The sequence below is a fragment of the Borostomias antarcticus genome (genome assembly GCF_949987555.1).
Source record: "Borostomias antarcticus genome assembly, chromosome: 5".
NCBI lineage: Eukaryota > Metazoa > Chordata > Actinopteri > Stomiiformes > Stomiidae > Borostomias > Borostomias antarcticus.
Genome location: NC_140238.1, coordinates 23,605,315 through 23,622,603, shown reverse-complemented (window position 1 = coordinate 23,622,603; position 17,289 = coordinate 23,605,315). Strand labels below are relative to the sequence as shown.

General features: G+C 46.2%; 2 protein-coding genes across 2 annotated transcripts; both read right to left on the bottom strand.

The window, feature by feature from the left end:
• Window positions 1–5: 5 nt before the first annotated feature.
• wipi1 (WD repeat domain, phosphoinositide interacting 1) lies at window positions 6–11,169 on the bottom strand. The gene is made up of 13 exons (XM_084437662.1): window positions 10,942–11,169; window positions 8,905–8,987; window positions 5,807–5,973; window positions 5,331–5,427; window positions 5,124–5,221; window positions 4,898–4,990; window positions 4,548–4,618; window positions 4,065–4,172; window positions 3,753–3,917; window positions 3,484–3,591; window positions 2,464–2,594; window positions 2,135–2,235; window positions 6–528 (listed from the first exon to the last, which is right to left on the bottom strand). Exons 1-13 carry the CDS (start codon window positions 11,034–11,036, stop codon window positions 478–480), a joined length of 1,368 nt encoding a protein of 455 aa, XP_084293788.1. The 5' UTR covers window positions 11,037–11,169; the 3' UTR covers window positions 6–477.
• Window positions 11,170–12,041: 872 nt separating this feature from the next.
• On the bottom strand, window positions 12,042–16,944 carry LOC311309476 (actin-related protein 2/3 complex subunit 1A-A; the record flags this gene model as incomplete). The annotated part of the gene is made up of 9 exons (XM_084438781.1): window positions 12,042–12,102; window positions 12,253–12,343; window positions 12,669–12,859; window positions 13,826–13,901; window positions 14,401–14,607; window positions 15,094–15,201; window positions 15,645–15,867; window positions 16,288–16,392; window positions 16,881–16,944. 9 exons carry the CDS (start codon window positions 16,942–16,944, stop codon window positions 12,097–12,099), a joined length of 1,071 nt encoding a protein of 356 aa, XP_084294907.1. The 3' UTR covers window positions 12,042–12,096.
• Window positions 16,945–17,289: the final 345 nt, after the last annotated feature.

The window sequence follows — 17,289 nt, the reverse complement described above, 5'->3', positions numbered from 1 at the left end:
ACGGTTAATACCATAATGTTAACAATGAGCATAATAAAATTTATGATGTTATATCATGGTACTGTACAACTTAATAAAATATCTCAAGTAAATATGAAAAACAAAATGTGGTTATATTTCTATTCAGGCATGCACCTCATACACTCATATGAAACCACGCTCAGACAGTTTCTTGTAACAAATACCCCATCATCATGGCCCATTTGACATTAGGAGGAGACATCTTATCCTTGAACATGCTCATCGTTAGTATTAGCATCTACTGTACGAGTTTCCTCTTACTAAATGAAGAAATAACTTAGCACCCTGATTTTTTTTGTCCTGGCTCATGCACTGCTGAACCTTTTGTTCCAGATGTATGTGTGTGTGTGTGTGTGTGTGTGTGCGCGTGTGTGTACACAGGTGTAGCCATCACCTGCTGCTCCACACCTTCCTGTCCACCTGTCTGTCTGTCAGTCCGCCTGTCCTTCTACCCAATCATGGACGCCTCCCCTGGCCACCTCGAGTTCCGTCGCGACACCAATTTATCTACCAAAACACCAGAACAAACCTTCATCAATGATTATTCTTAGGAGCGTGTTACAAACAGAACCACTTTATTTCCACCACCCCCTCTTTTCCTGTTACAACTCAAGTGTAATTGCAAAAGCACTCCTCCAACGTCTGTTGTTATAAACCAAACCAGGAATTTCCCAAAGACAACTGGAGGATGTCTTGTGAGACCAGACACTGGGCAGACAAGACAGATATGCACTTACAGATTGGATGTTTTACACAGTGATGCACTCTGGGGCAAAACACCAGAACAGTAACTGTACTTTCAGCTGACTAGTGCTGCCTCTCTAGTAGCAGCCCCTCCTCAGAGATTAGGAACTGTGGTCAGAAACGTCTAACGGGACATAACGGGCCCATGTGAAGCAATAGCGGAAAACAACACGTGTTTGCGTGTAAATCTGAGATCTGTCATCTTCTAAACATTCATATCAGAGCTGGGGTAGGATCTGATTCTAGATATGAGCTTATGGTCAACATACTGTACATCACCTCAGAGATAGGACTGGAGAATGGGAATAACACTGGCCGTTTAAAGGCAATGCTGCTTGTTCGTCACGGTTGACCTGAGCTAGGCACACAACTCTACAGCCTTGTCGAGCTTCATATAGCATAAATATGCCCATGCCCATTTGTTTGGGCATTGGAAGTGGGGTTGCAAAATTCTAGGAATATTCACAAACCTCCCCAAATTCTCAAAGGGAATTAATAGAACTTAACAGGAATAAACTTATGGTTTTCCAGTTTATTCCCTTTCATTCCCATGGGAATATTTCCAAATTTTGCAACCCTAATTAGAAGTAAATTCTAGGTCACATGACCAGCAGAGTGCTGCTTTTCGCCACCCCTCAAGAACAAGAAAACGACATATGATACAAATTAATTTTCTCTCGAAAGTCTTTCACTATAGTTGAACTTCAAAACACTGACTTCATGCTTCACCAAAATGATGACAGTGTTCTGAAGAAAGTATCATGTATAAAATTGTATGAGCGATAACGTATTAATTCCAGAGGAATTAAAGTAAATATCAGCATTCACAGAGTGAAACACCCTGTGACAAAAATCAGCATTCAAATCTAACCTTTCTACAAGTCCCAGTACTGTGGAGGAGTCGGTGGAGGGTCTGGTGCTGCTCTGAGGGGAAGGGCATGGATACTGGTGGCCATTATGATTAGGGACCTGGCCAGCAGTAGTTCAGAGCTTGAGCAACTTAGCCCTTGAATGCTGTGTTGCTACTGTACCTTTGAGAGAATTAAGACATTTTTTCAACATCAAATCTTGTGGACTGCTGTTGTTTAGCTTGACCCAGTGGGCAGGTAGATGCTTACACAGTCATAGCCCAAGAGCATCATCATGATTCAGTTGAATCCAACTGAAGGGATCAAAATTCTCAACTAATAGACTATGGCTAGGTTAGCATTTGTCATGAGACCAGGTTAGCTGGCAGCCCTGATGTCTCTTTATGCGTTTCTGTTGTTGCCTTCTCACTCTGCAGAAAAGTACAAACACCCAGGCGAGCTAGCAGAGTTAGAGCACCCAGGTGAGCTAGCTAGCAGAGTTAGTGCTTCTGGATGCTTACAGGAGGAAACTCGTTCTCGTCGTCCAGACAGACAGGCCCAGCGGCGAACTCGTGCTCCGGGATCAACTCTCCTTTCTTGGCTCCACCGTCCTCAGAGTAACCTGGGAGAGGCAGGAGGGAGGAGGAGACCGTCACAAACAACGCTCTGTGGATGTGACCCATAGCAGAGGTCATCCCTCAGAGCTGTTCCATGCAGCTGGGAACACAAATGTGTTTTCTTTTCTTTTCTTCTGAACGTACTAATCTCCCCAAAAACTACAACCTACAGTTGCTATATCAGCATTCCGAACACACACACAGACACATTAACACAAGTGCAAGTATTATACCTGTGAGCGTTGCAGTGACTGGCCCGGTGGTTGGTATGGCGACGGTGGCAGCGTAGGACGGATAGGCCTGTGCAGGCGCTGCGACCTCTGACCCCTCAGAATCCGCCCTCTCCTCGTCGACGCCAAACAGCCTGCGAGAGGGAAGAGGCGAAGTGAGGCAGACGTAAAAGCGCTTGTTTGATTAGAGGTAATGGAGGTGCTCACGGGTTTCTGGCCCCCCCGCCCTGCGGTGTGGGTGAGCTGCTCACCAGTGTCTCTGGTAGAGGTCGACCCATAGTGGATTTTTAAAGGCTGATATAATAATGATAGTTTGGAGCAGGAAAAAGCAGACGGCCGATTAATCGGCCGATAGCAACAAAAAAAAGGAGAAAAAAGGCCACAGTCAAATAAATACCTAAATAAATAAATCTGGTTTATTTAGGCTAAAAAGCAAAGATCAATGAAAACTCAGAGGCATCATGCCTACGTCTATGTCATGTCATTTCTTCCCGTTTAAGCCTCTACTACGTGCACACACCTGCACTCTGTCACCCGTTTGGCATACATGTCCAACAGTGCATAACATATTTCCTTCACTATTCATTTTCTCTATGAATGATTGTTTTTCGCTGAGGAGAATCTTTAAGAATGTCTTCCTCACACCCAAGAGTAGAAGGCTATATCCAGGAAATTTTGTTAACCCCCCCCCACACTTTTATTTATTTATGTCTTCAATAAAGTTCAAATGTAGTAGCCTACTCCTTTTCGCCAGTTGATGGGTGGCTGTGGTTCAGATCCTTGTCAACTAATTCCATATAGCTAATGGCAAAAAAATGGAACGGAAGATCCTTAAGTGTGATTTGGTAGATTAGGCCAACATTGTTTGAATATGGCCTATTTACAATGGGCATCGGACACTATCGGAGCCCAGTTCAGCCGATAACGCTAGTTTTAAAAATGTCCTATCTGCGACGATTAATCGGTTGAACTCTAGTTTCTGGGCCCCTGCGTTGCGGTGTGTGTGTGAGATCAGGGGCACACCTGTGTTTCTGGGCCAGCACACACTCTCCGCCGTCCTGCGGGTCCACGTTGTAGATGCAGAGCTGGCCGTCGGCCGATGCCACCAGCAGCCGCGGAAGCTTCTGGATCCTGAGGTAGGGACACAGACACGGCTCATATCTCACACCCTGCGTCCATCCCACACACCCAACCCGATGCTATTTTCATTTACAACCTTGGTTTTCTCTCAAATCTGAGGAAGTAAACAAGTGACCACTAGGGGGCAGGCAGGTAAGAGAATTGGGACTCACGTGGCCAGGGAGCAGACGTTCCTCTGTCCTGACACCAGGAGGCGCACGGTGGCGAAGGCGCGGTCCTGGCTCATCATGCCGGACACCTGGGCCGGCAGGTAGCTGCTGGCCGCAGAGAACATCTTCCCCACGTACGCAGACCAGGTGGGCGCTTCCTCCTCGCCACTGCACACACACAGGGGAAGAGTGTGTGTTTGTGTGTGTGTATGTTTATTGGTTGTGAAGAGTTCAGTTGTGGCAACTGCTACAGTTGTATGTGACAGAAACTAACAATGTTTTGGTATGTGTGTGTGTGTGTGTGTGTGTGTGTACCTTGGTCCATGCTGCTCCAGTTTAAAGATGTGCACAGTCTCTGTGTTACTGGAAGCGCAGAGGAACTGGGCATCAGCACTGAAGGACAGCGAGCTTATGTTGACGTACCTGTAGTCACACGCACACACACACACACACACACACACACACACACACACACACACACACACACACACACACGGCATACCATTGTTAGTCTCTGTCACATACAACTGTAGTAGTTGCCACAACTGAACTCTTTAAACTCAATCTATTCATTCAAATAATGCTTAGTCTGCACAAGAGCCCAAAGCCATCCTTCATAAAAGACCCGTCAATCTCTTCAGTGAGTAATAAGATGTGTGGAAAACTCCAGACGTATGTAAAGGCACGCCTGTGACCCGGAGACCAGCCGCAGAGACCCGGTTACACGCCTCAGTCTGACACCAAGTCACGTTGCAACTTGTTTTTTTCTACCGTGCTGCAGACAGAGTGAACTCTGACCTCTTCATCCCTCGGCGGAACTCGAACAGACGCAGGCCCTCGGGTATGGAGAACACTCGGATGACAGTTCCCTGGTGAGAGAGAGAGGGAGGGAAGAGAAAGAGGAGGGAAGAGGAGAGAGGGCAGAGGGAGAGGGGGGGAGTCAAATAAAAATGGAGGGAGGGAGAGAAACAGAGATGGAGAAATAGAGACCGAGAGAGAGAAAGAGTGAGCACTACAGCGACACAGCCTGACGAACTAGCCTTTCTCTCTTTCTCGAGACTCTGGTCTCGCAACAACATATAAGCGAGCGCTGCTCCGGCCGGCGGAATCCCCACACCTCTAGGGGGCAATCTCCTCTTTGCACTCACCCTCTCTGAGGCGCTGGCCAGTTTGGTGCCTGAGGCGTTGAAGGTGACAGCTGCCAGAGGGCTGTCGTGGGCCGGGATCATAGTTACAGTACTCTGGATAGACGGGGAAGCATAGGACTTCTGTTAGGACCTGTTGTTTAATACTGCAGGGTATTGTATTGTACTGTGGATATTAGCAAGTATAGTATACAGTGGCTACTTTATAGTATAGCCTTGTCAGCCTTACCAGGTTGTTGGCATCGTACACTATAATCTCGCCAATGGTAGCGCTGCCAGGGTAGGCAAGGTAGGAGTTGGAATGGTTGATGGAGAGAGCACAGAGACCTGAGGAGAGATTCATATGAGTCTATCGTAGCCAAAGGTTGACTGAAGTAGCTGGAGTTTTCAGACCGTCGACTCAAGAGTGTGTGTGTGTGTGTGTGCACGTGATTACCCGAGGGGTTGGACGGCGTGTTGAGCAGGGTCTTGAGCAGCTTCATGTCTTTGATGTTGTGGATGTAGACAGACTCCTCCAGACACACCACCAGCCTCTGTGGGCGACCGACCGACCACAGGTTCATAGTGAGCAGCACACAGTAGTCTAGCTTTTGAAGAGTTCAGATGCTGCGAGCCATAACACCAGCCATATCGCTGTTACCTGCAGCATGGCCAAGCCTCAGGAGCAGGCAGATTGAGAGGTGTCTCACTTCAATGGCTATTGTACTTCAGCCCTATAGTGTGAAATTCAACACTATACTATACCGGTTTCTTTCATTCTTCATGGCCATCACATAGAAAATGCCTGTTGTGTAATAATAATGTAGCGTTTGTCGGAAAATACCTCTGGTAAACTTTCCCTTTACTGATGATAATGACTTTAAACTCCTCACCTCTCGACACTGAGAAACGTCCGGTTCTCGCCCCACTGACCTGCCTGTTGAGTCGGACCGCCAGGATGTTGTTGGAGTAGCTGTAGTTGCAGATCTCCGTTCCCTTCTTGAAGTGGTAGACGTTCATGCGTCGCGGCATGGCCATGCTCACCACCACCACCAGGCTGCTGGAGAACAGACGCTCCACAATGTACACGTCCGGGGTCTCTGTGGGACGAGAGCAGGGGCGACGACACATTACACACCGCCGTCAGCACTGGCGTGGGGAGGGGGGGTCACAGGGGACTAGGGCTGCACAATTAATCGTAAATTAATCGAAATCGCAATTCTGACCTCCGCAATTAACTAATCGCAAAAGGCCGCAATTAATGTGATTAATAATTTTGCTTAGAATTGAGTGTGCTAGGACTACACGGACGAATCACAGGCGCTTATGCTGTCTGACCAACACATGCGTTCCCGCTGAGTGTGCTGTGCAGCAATTTCACTGAGAAGACAGATAGCAGTAGGTCAAGACAAGTGTCACAAGAGTACCTGCAGCCGTGAGTAGTGAAAAAATGAGCGAAAACGAGGTCAGTGAGTTAGTAGCAAGAAAGGGATCAACGTCCGTGATTTGGGAGCATTTTGGTTATTATATATTAATATTATATATTCAATATTAATCACAATTATTACTCGCAATTACCATTTTGAAGCAAATAATCGCAATTATTATCTTTTGTCATAATCGTGCATCCCTACAGGGGACATACGATACTGACCAGGGCTTAATTTCGTTTTTTATGTTTCAATGGGTTCGCTCCGACCAAAAACAATATTTTAACATTACGGTTAAAATATGACATCCCTGAACCAGTACAAAAAAACAACGGTTAATACCGTTAATACATGCGTAAAAAAACATTAAACAAATCCAGTCGCGAAGGTGTGTTATTATAAAGGGTGTGTCAAAAGAAAGAAACAAATGCACTAGGGAATGCGGCGGATATGATGATCTCGGGGAAAGAATTAACTTCAAACTTGAAAATGCCCATTCCACACACTGACTTGTGTGAGAGGAAGTGCAATGACTCTCATAGTGAGTTTGTCTGGATTTGAGGCCTACAGCAGCGCTGTGCTTTAGACGGGCTTCTCTTGAGTAGGCCCTGTGTGTGTGAGACCCAGTTCTTCTCCTGGCGACCTTAGAAATTAACTACAGTTGTTATGTAATTCATAGTCAGCTGTTGTTTATTCACTCTCAGGCAATTGTCACTGTATTTACAAAATAGTTACAGACATGATAACAGTAGGCATTAAAAGTTCACATTTTAAGTGACCAGCAATAGGATTCATGGGAGCTTGCAAGTAATGAGCGGCACGTAGCTCGGGAGGTAGAGTGGTGGCTGGGAATCGCAAGGTCCCCGGTTCGATCCCTGCTCCCAGCAGTGTGCCGAAGTGTCCTTGAGCAACCAGAATATCTCACGTGCGGCACGGTGGCGCAGTACCTCCGGGCCTTTCTGTGTGGAGTTTGCATGTTCTCCCCATGTTCGCATGGATTTCCCCTATAAAGAACCCAATACGAAAACCATGCAGAAGAACACATCTCTAACGCTGTCCGTCCCTGACGAAGACGGACAGGAGCACTTGGTTGGCCCCCGGGCGTGTCCCATGCACATGTACTGTCTGCTCCCAGCTGCCCTTGGTGGAAGGACGAAGGGATGGGTTAAGCGCAGATAACTTTGCATCAGCAGCAGCCTACTGCGTGTGTGTGTGTGTTCATGTCGCTCATTGCACGTGGGTGTTGGAGTGTCAGTTGTATGACAGATAAAAAATAAAGCCTTCTTCTTCTAATGGAAAGAGTATCCTAGGTTATATCTAACTTAAATAGAGCCCTAAGGCTTTACGTGGCAGGCTATATCATGAATAATACAATGGCTCTTGTGAAATATTACACGGAACGAAAAAAAATAACGTTATTAACTGGTAATAGAGATTCCAATGTTTCTGTTTCTGGAACAATTAAAGATTATTATATTTTCGTTTCCGTTTTTGTTCCGAGTAAAATACAGTTAGTTTCTGTTTTTTGTTTTCGCTCCTTGAACCGGTTTGAAGCCCTGATGCTCACTAACTTATCATATCCTTCCTCAAGGCTTTTATTATACACAGGCTGCACAAGGAGCCACATCATCAGGCCGTGTGTCACAGCAGGGCGGCTTCCTATGGCCCTGATGTCATCAAAACATCTCTTCCTGCCAAGCCTGCCTCTCCCTGGTCCCCTCAAGGAAGGACACTGTTTAGAAGTACCTGTAACTGACACCAGCACTCGGAGAGACCAAGAACTAGGAGAAACCACAAGAAGCAACGAGTCATGCATGTGACTCAGCAGTCTTCCCCTGTAAGGCATTCCTTAGTTGCTAGAACTATGAAGTGTGTTTTCCATCCAACTAGAACCTATCTCCACACTTCAGACAGACCAGGCAGTGACCTGGTCCGTCTGACCAAGCTTGTGACCTTGACAGACACCCTCATGACCCCTATGAGAAGAGGTGTATCAGCAATATCACATATTTAAAGGAAGAGAAACAAGAGGGTCTATGATGATAGGACACGCCTGGAACAAGGCCATCCTTAGGGAGAACACAGGCCATGTCAATGAAGATATTGGGATAGAATATTGTGATGGGTTTGGCACGAGGCCACACTATGGGAAGACAACAGGAGTCCTGGGTGTAGAGTTAGGTTGTTGGGAAGTCTGACTCAACGCATGTAGGTTTTGGGCACACTGGTATGCCTTGTCATTTGTTTATTACTGCCCAATCAGTGGCGCTGTTTCATGTGGTCGGCCAATCAGTGGTGATGGGAGATTCTCCCAGACTACATGAAACAACAACAGCCTAGCAACCTTAGCAACAACTCCGCCAAAGTCAATTGTGATTGGTTTAAATAAATAAATAAAAATTCCTCCCTATCCTCGAATGGTAATTAGCCAGACCTTTCACCAGCTCTGGCACAGTATAAATGAAGTGTGGTCTGGCTATGCGAGACTAGCTGTTGGGCTACTGGGGTTGGAATGTTTCTCTGAAGGACCACGGGGCTTGAAGAGAGGGTCTAGTAGACAGAGAGAGTGTAGGGACAGGTTTGGCACGGGGCCATACTGACCGCTCTCATGGATGCAGTCCAGTTTATCCACAGAGGTCACGGAGAAAAGCTTGTATCCCGTCTTGGTTCCCACAGCCAATGACCTGAGAGACAAACATAAAGCACACAGATGACCAACTGAAGTGTGGTTATCCTCACCCAAACTGGACTCTATTGTGGCTAGAGATTCCCTGTGGCTGTCAGTTAGTGATAAAACAAGCGGACAAAGAAACTGATTGCAAAATAAATGAGACTTTGTTATGCAAACAAACAAGTAGTTCTTCTCCACTCATTCAAATACTAACTTCTAATTATAACAGGTTTTCTTTTTTCCGTTTCTATGACGTGCTACTGTATTTGCCTATGGGCGACCGCTGTGCACACAACAATACACCTTTCTAGTTGAGAAAGTGATTTAAGGTGGTTTACTGAGAACATGTCAAATAGATGAGAGGCTCACACAATCAAGGGTCATTTATGACAAATGATGATCAATCCAGATGGAGTGCTCACTGAGATGGATATAAAAACAATTGAAAATGTTGATCGAAACTTCAACATATCACCCCCTCCCCTCTCCAACTGAAATTAACAAAGGTGGAGTCAACTCAATTTGGCACTTATCCAATCACACCACAGGGCTGACAAAAACAGTTGTTAAGATGGTTATCTATGTAGACTGTGTTTAAACTTCACATCACACCATTTCAAAAACACACATCTGGTTTTTGGGTAGTGCCGTTTCACCGTGTGTTCATGTCCAATCTTGTGGTGAAACAAGCGCTAACCTGCGTTCGGTCGCAACAGAGAAAATGTACTCTCTTCTTCATCGACAACACAAGGCCTCTGACTTTGAACATAATTTTAAGCAAAGTCACTTCTTTTGGAATCCAGTCATATTTTGTTCATTGAAACTTGCACAGGAAAAAGAAAATGAACTTTAATGATGTTGAAGTTACATTGAGGCTACACAACGTTACATTGAGGCTACACAACGTTACATTGAGGCTACAGCAAACTACTGGTCTGCATTCTTTCAGTAGCCGTAAAAACCGTCCCGTCCTGGGTGTGCAAGAACGTCAGAACGCCTGCAGACTGACAGAATTCTAGTGTGTGTGTTATATTGTGTCAGGTGAATTATGGTGTATGGGTTAACTGTGTCAGGTGAATTCTGGTGTGTGTGTGTGTGTGTGTGTGTGTGTGTGTGTGTGTGTGTGTGTGTGTGTGTGTGTGTGTCATATGTGTCAGGTGAGTGCTGGTGTGTGGGTTATAGAGTGTCAGGTCAATTCTGGTGTGTGTGTGTGTTTTATGTATCAGGTGAGTGCTGGTGTGTGAGTTAACTGTGGGTTATATACTGTGTTAAGTGAATTCTGGTGTGTGTGAGTTATACTGGGTCCGATGAATTCTGGTGCGTGTGTGTGTTATGTATCAGGTGAGTGCTGGTGTGTGGGTTAACTGTGTCAAGTGAGCAGGATATCTGAGCTGCAGAAAGAACATACAGATTAGCTGAGCTCCCGGCTTCAAGTTTTCCTGGAAAACTGGTGCTTATACACAGCACTGTAGTATCAATGTGTATGTAATCAGTAGATCACCCTGGGCAGGAGGTTTATCAGCAGAGGCGCACTCAAATCTTGAGTTTATCTTTCAGATGGCCTACTTGACAAATTAGGATGAATGCAATGATCTTTAGGAATTCAAGAAAAAATGGATTAAACGCAAATTATTATTATTATTATTATTATTTAGATGTAATAATCCTACTCCCAACCGCGACAGCGATTTTGGACCTTTTCCAGTTGCTTTCCAAAAGTATAACAGGATACAAATATGTTTTTGTTGTTTTATGTTAGGCCATGTTGTCTAAGGTTTGCTCATGTTGATCATGAAATTAGGCTACATTAAGTTTGCTTGCAATCTTGTATGACAAGCCTGCAGACAGACAGACAGACAGACAGACAGACAGACAGACAGACAGACAGACAGACAGACAGACACAGACGGAGGGACGGATGGGCAGGCAGACAGGCAGGCAGGCAGACAGACATTGCTCTTGCTTACGTGGAGTCCTGGTTGAAAGAGGCGCAGCCAAGCCCAAGCACCGGCTCAGGTCCGCCCGGCCCGCCTGGGCCGTCAGCTCCCTCTCCGGGCTCCATCCCGATTCCCAGCGACCTCCTCCCCCCGCTCCGCCCCGGACTGGAGGCCTGGGATCGGCTGCGCCTCTTCGCACGATAGCGGCGGACGACGGATCCAGTCGGGATGAATTATGTAGGACCTCTTGGCAATTAAATGAAGAAATCGCAGCCTGGGAGGTTTCGGCGTGTTCCCTCTGCTGTCGGAATCAAAACCGGGGCTTCATATGCGTTTTTGTAGAGGAGGTCGGAGATCACAGCCCTGGAGGAGAGAAGTAGGCTACCAACAAAACAAGAACAGCTGACGACCAAACGTCACTCACATACTCCATCCTGATTCGCTGAACGAACCTAAACGTCGTAGTCCTGCACGATTTCGATTGGCCAATGTAACATTCATCTGTTTTCATTGGCTGTGAAGGTGAAGGTCCGCCCCCCGTATTGATGCAGTAGTTATTTTGTGTTGTGCTGCTGTTTCTGGGTTTTTCCTAAAGAGTGGGCGGTGGTCGCCAACATGTACTGTCTCTCAATGGTTCATTCACAGCTGTTTATTCAGCCGTAGTAGTGGAAGCCCACAGGAATGTAACCTAGCTAAGATTGTTATATTACCTAACCTCACACAGGAACACCTGCACTATTTGCAGCGTGGAGAGGATAATTCAATAAAGCAGGGATGAACACACATACGCGCGCGCGCGCACGCACGCACGCACGCACGCACACACACACACACACACACACACACACACACAGCGGCACAGAGCACAGCTCTGGGGCTTATCACAAACACAAGGTAACAAAACACCAAAACCATCACCGAAATAAACGCCACACAATCACACAATTCAAAATGTATTAATTTTGATTGTATTAAAAAGTCCCGTAACATCTTTATTTTTCCCATCACAAAGTGCAGTCTGCGTTCGAAACATTACATGATGCATAATTGCAGACTTCCAGCTGAAAATGAATATCTACAGATACCTGTCTCTCTGAATAAAATTGCAGTGACATGCTAATAACTAGTTGGTTTTTACAAAGATGATCGCCGATTGGTTGATGGTTTTCTCCGGCCTCCACTGACTCAGTGCTGCAGGCAGAAAGAAACAAAATGGCGTCAGTGATGCAGCATACTGGTGGTGGTGCTACCAGAACCAACACCATAGTGGCATGTGTACAGCACTCCCTCTGCAGTCAACACGGCACCATGACTGTCCAGACCAGACCCACACTACCGTACCTTAAAGTCCCACAACACCATGGCCCCGTCCAGACCCACGCTGCTGTACCGCTCCACCTTGGCCTTGTCCCCAGACACCAGGCACAGCTGACTGCAGGACACAAGGAAACTTGGCTTTGAAGTTGGTTGAGAATTGGAAACGGGGGATGTGCAAGAATTAAATTTAATTGTTCAAGGGGATTACAAGGATTATCTGATCAGATTAGATAGATAGATAGATAGATAGATAGATAGATAGATAGATAGATAGATAGATAGATAGATAGATAGATAGATAGATAGATAGATCACTAGCTCAGCAGTTTCAGGAAGCAGGTGGTTTATGGGGCGGTTCCTTCCTTCCTTCTGGGCAGGGTCAGGGTTAGGATCAGGGTCAGGGTTAGGGTCAGGGTTAGGGTCAGGGTTAGGGTCCTTACGTGATGCTGTTCTGGTGTAGGGTGCCCAGCTCGTTGCTGTCGTCCTCGGTGGCTCTCTTGTCCAGGTTGCGGAAGTGCTGCATGGCTGACATGCTGCCCTTGGATGTTTGCTTGGGGACATCCAGCTTCCTGACAAACTCCAGACTGCCCACACCCTGATAGGAGAACTGGTAGGGGCAGCAGTCATGACCCTGGGATGAGATTAGGAATGAATCATTACTCATACACATATTAGTCATACAGTGAAGTCTTGAGGATGTACTGTATTGTATGAGTGCTAGAAACAAGTGAATAGAAGTGAATCTGATTAAATGTATCAGGGAAATGGTAAATGGACTGCACTTATACAGTATAGTGCTTTTATCCAAAGCGCATTGCTTTACAATGACCTCTCATTCACACATACATTCACACACCAATGGCAACAGCTGTCATGCAAGGTGCCAACCTGCTCATTGGGAGCAATTTGGGGTTCAGTGTCTTGACCAAGGACACTTTGACATGTGGACCGGAGGAGGCGGGATTTGAACCGCTGACCCTACGATCACTGGACAACCCACTCTGCCACTGAGCCACAGCCGCTCATCTTTGTTTCCATAATCTTGGTTGCTATTAAAACTACTTTGTATATACTGTAACTCATCATTGGCCTGTAGCCCACCCTGAGTGACCGATACCTGCACTCCTCAAGCTCTGCAACTTCCAGTTGAGTTCTAATGGATGCTGTTGGATCCATAAAAGATGGGTGAACATAGTGAAGGATCTCAGCCGCTGATCCGTTTGGAGGAAGGAATAAAGTCCTGTTAATAATCCAGCCAACCTCTTAACTGTGGGGACTTCCTGCTTCAGGGCACCTGGCTGCTACAGAGTAGTACACTTTATCTGCTCTCTGGTGAGCTGCGGCTCGCCTTCTGCACTCACTCTAATCTATCTGATAAACAGTCCATGACAAAGCTTTCAGACGCCAGACAGAGACAGACAGAGAGAGACCGAAGAAGAAGATTGTTGTCTGCACTTCAAGACAGTCAGTGTCTTTGTTAAATCATGTTCCAGTGAGTTGTGTGTGTGTGTGTCTGTGTGTGAGTGAGAGAAAGTGAGAGAGAGAGAGAGAGAGAGAGAGAGAGAAATTAACAGAAAGACAGGGATTGGCCACTCACCGCGGCAACAATTTCAGTGGGGTTCACATAGAGCACACTCAGAAGAGGGAGGCGGTCTGTGGTCAGCTGGGTTACCCTGCCAACAAAGGGGGGCAAAGGTCAGTTCATGTTCATGTTCCCAAGATGAATATCATCGCTCATGACAAAAAGATTGCTACCCTCCCTCCTCAAATGTACAACAGTTGTGGTTTAAAACCACACGTTTTCTGGCGAGAGTAATCCTTAGCTGTGTCTCGCCACAGTGTTTGGAGTGAGGGCAGCTAACGTCTGGGCCAGAGTCTGAGTTTTGCCACACATGAACTGGCAAGAGCTCTGACCACCATACATAAACAGTTAGATAGATAGATAGATAGATAGATAGATAGATAGATAGATAGATAGATAGATAGATAGATAGATAGATAGATAGATAGATAGATAGATAGATAGATAGATAGATAGATAGATAGATAGATAGATAGATAGATAGATAGATAGATAGATAGATAGATAGATAGATAGATAGATAGATAGATAGATAGATAGATAGATAGATAGAAGTATCTATCTAACATGGCCCTCTCCCATGTACCCACTCTTTTCCCTGGCTGGCGTCCACCACGCTGATGCTGCTGTTGTGGGCCACGCAGGCCAGCTGGTCTCCGCTGGGGGAGAAGGAGACTCCGTGCACCCAGCCGCCGCAGTCCTTGTGGTCCAGCAGCAGCTCGCCGAACGGCATCTTGGAGCCCCAGGCGGTGGGGCCCGGCTTGTCCTCGATGTCCTTGATGTAGGCCGAGAAGATCCTGCGTTGGGAGAAGTCGAGCTCAACTTCATTGTCAATTATGTGCATTAGGAATGAAATGAAATGCTTGTGCTCTGGTTCTCTCTGCCTTCACATAAAAAACACCCCATCCTACAATCAACAAAGAGATGACATACAACAATGTGCATCACATACAACAAACAAAAACAAACATGGCAAGAGTAGCTCGTAGCGAGTCGCCATTAGACGGCGCCATCTTGGTGCACTTGATGAACGAATGGGAGACGGGTTTGATCGTGAGTTCTGGCGAGTAGAAGCACACTGACCGCCTACGTTAAATTTGATTATTGTAAGTCGCTTTGAATAAAAGCGTCTGCTAAATGACTGTAATGTAATATAATGTAAAATGGGAGGCAGAGAGGGTATAATTGGAGTGAAATCGAACCCTGGTCTCTATGAGGCAGGATCAGCACACATGATACACACGGTACACAACACAGTTCCACACAGATACAAGCGCTCTGACCTGCAGTGGAAGTCTGCAGAGCCGGCTGCCAGCAGGATGTTGTTGGGGTGCCAGTCCAGACTCAGCACCGTGGAGCGGATGGCCTTTTTGATGTGCTTGCTGAGCCACCTGGCGGGGGGGGCAAGGGTCAAAGGTTACATACTGTACGATCTCAAAAACATGACACTGCGTCTCCTTCCACAGATGGATCATCTTCTGTGTCAGACAAAGAGACAGGTTTTGACGGCTAAATCAGCCAACGGAGTCGGGTTTTTCTGCATTTATACTCGCCGAAACACCCCCCTGTGCTATGATCATCGTTTTAATAACATAATCAAAATGAAGCATTATTCCTCTTTGTGAAGAGTGTTTAATAGCTAACCCTTACTCATCCTAACCCATTTGTGAATGGAGTTTAATAGATAACCCTAAGCCCCATGTGAATTGAGTTTAATAGCTAACCCATTTGTGAATGGAGTTTAATAGCTAAACATAGCCCCTTTGTGAATGGAATTAAATAGCTAACCCTAACCCCTTTTGTGAATGGAGTTTGACAGGAGTTCATTTCTCACCAGTCGTTCTCCTTCTCAAAGTAGCAGACGGAGATGAGGCGCGCCCCGCTGCCCAGGGCGAACTTGTTCTCCAGAGGAGACCATTTCACGCAGGTGGCGGCCCGGTTGATCCGGACCAGCACCAGGGTGGGCTTCCACACCGCGTCCCTCAGGGTCCACACGTACGCGTTTCTGTCAGACGCACACGTCACGATCCGGTTGGACTCCGGAGCCCAGTCGATGCCTGCGAAGAAGAGATGCGACCAGTCAAACGGTCTCCTATTTTTACACTGTTGATTTTTGTTGGTTGCTGATGGCTGTGTGAGTAAGCATCAGTTTTTCCAGGAACACTTTAAGCTGCAAGCTCAGCTAATCTGTATGTTCTTTCTGTGGCACAGTTAAGATGTTATTGATATTGATGGTTGTGAGTTGTATTTGTAAAACTACTTAAGCGCAACTTGGTGGTGAAATCAATAAGCATATTTATTCATTATTATATAGAATGGTTTCCAAAAAGCTTGCATGAGAAATTTCCTCTACCTTTAAAACAGTCAAGCACTCACACAATGATGGACCAATCAAGTGTCTATTTAGTGTCTCGTCACCAATAGTTTCTGTGGTCTTCACTCATAAACCAGTGGGCATGGAGGTTCTGTCACGGTACCTGTGATCCGTCCGCTGTGCTCCGTCAGCTCGTGGATCTTAACCCACTCCTTGTCCTTCTTCTCATAGATGTTGACCAGACTGTTGTTGGGACTCACAGCGATCTCTGTGTGGAGTGGAACGGAGAGACGTTTTAACATCACAATAATGTCTCGGTTCACTAGAAAAGTAACGTAAAGAAATGTGCTGATTGTTATTCATCACACAACACAGTGTTACCATAACAAACCACAACGGCAAAATACAGCAACTATGTTCACTATTATTGTATAGTACTCCTGTACAGTAAGCAGTAGAAAGTCATAGTGCTTGAGTCCAGTCAAACAGTCCAACCACTGTAGATGTACCATTCCTGTTCCTGAAACTTCAGACAACTTCAAGGTCAATTACAAACAAGAGAGAAATGTGATGCCAAGCCAATGGCTATTTAGATGGGAGTGATGATGTGTGTGTGTGCGTGTGTGTGTGTGACACAAAGAATGAGAGGGAGAGAGAGAGAGAGACAGAGAGAGAGAGAGAGAGAGAGAGAGAGAGAGAGAGAGAGTGGTGGGGGGGAATGCAGGTGGACAGGTTTGCACTAGCAGCTGAACTTACGCGTCCTGTCCTTGTTCCAGGCGTGGCATGACAGGGGTTCGAGCCCGAAGCTGTAAGCAGACATGTCTGAACAGGGAGGCTGCTGGAATGCGACCGGGAGAGAAGCGTCTTGTCAGGGATCGTCTGAGAATCTACTGCAGCGAGATCAGGGAAGAGGGAGGGAGAGAGAAGGGTGGGTTCGCTTGTTGAGTCTATCAGTGGTGGGAAAAACAGAGGGGGACAAATTACCAGGTAGATTTAACTCTGAACATACAGTAGGCAAAATGGAAACACAGTGATTTATTCTTGTACAGGGTGCTGTATTCCCTGACTGATATGATAAGAACATGATATATACCATGAACTTTTATCCCTGAAAGGAAAATCAACCAGAGTATTGCTCTCTTGCTTGCTTTAACATGCTTATTTG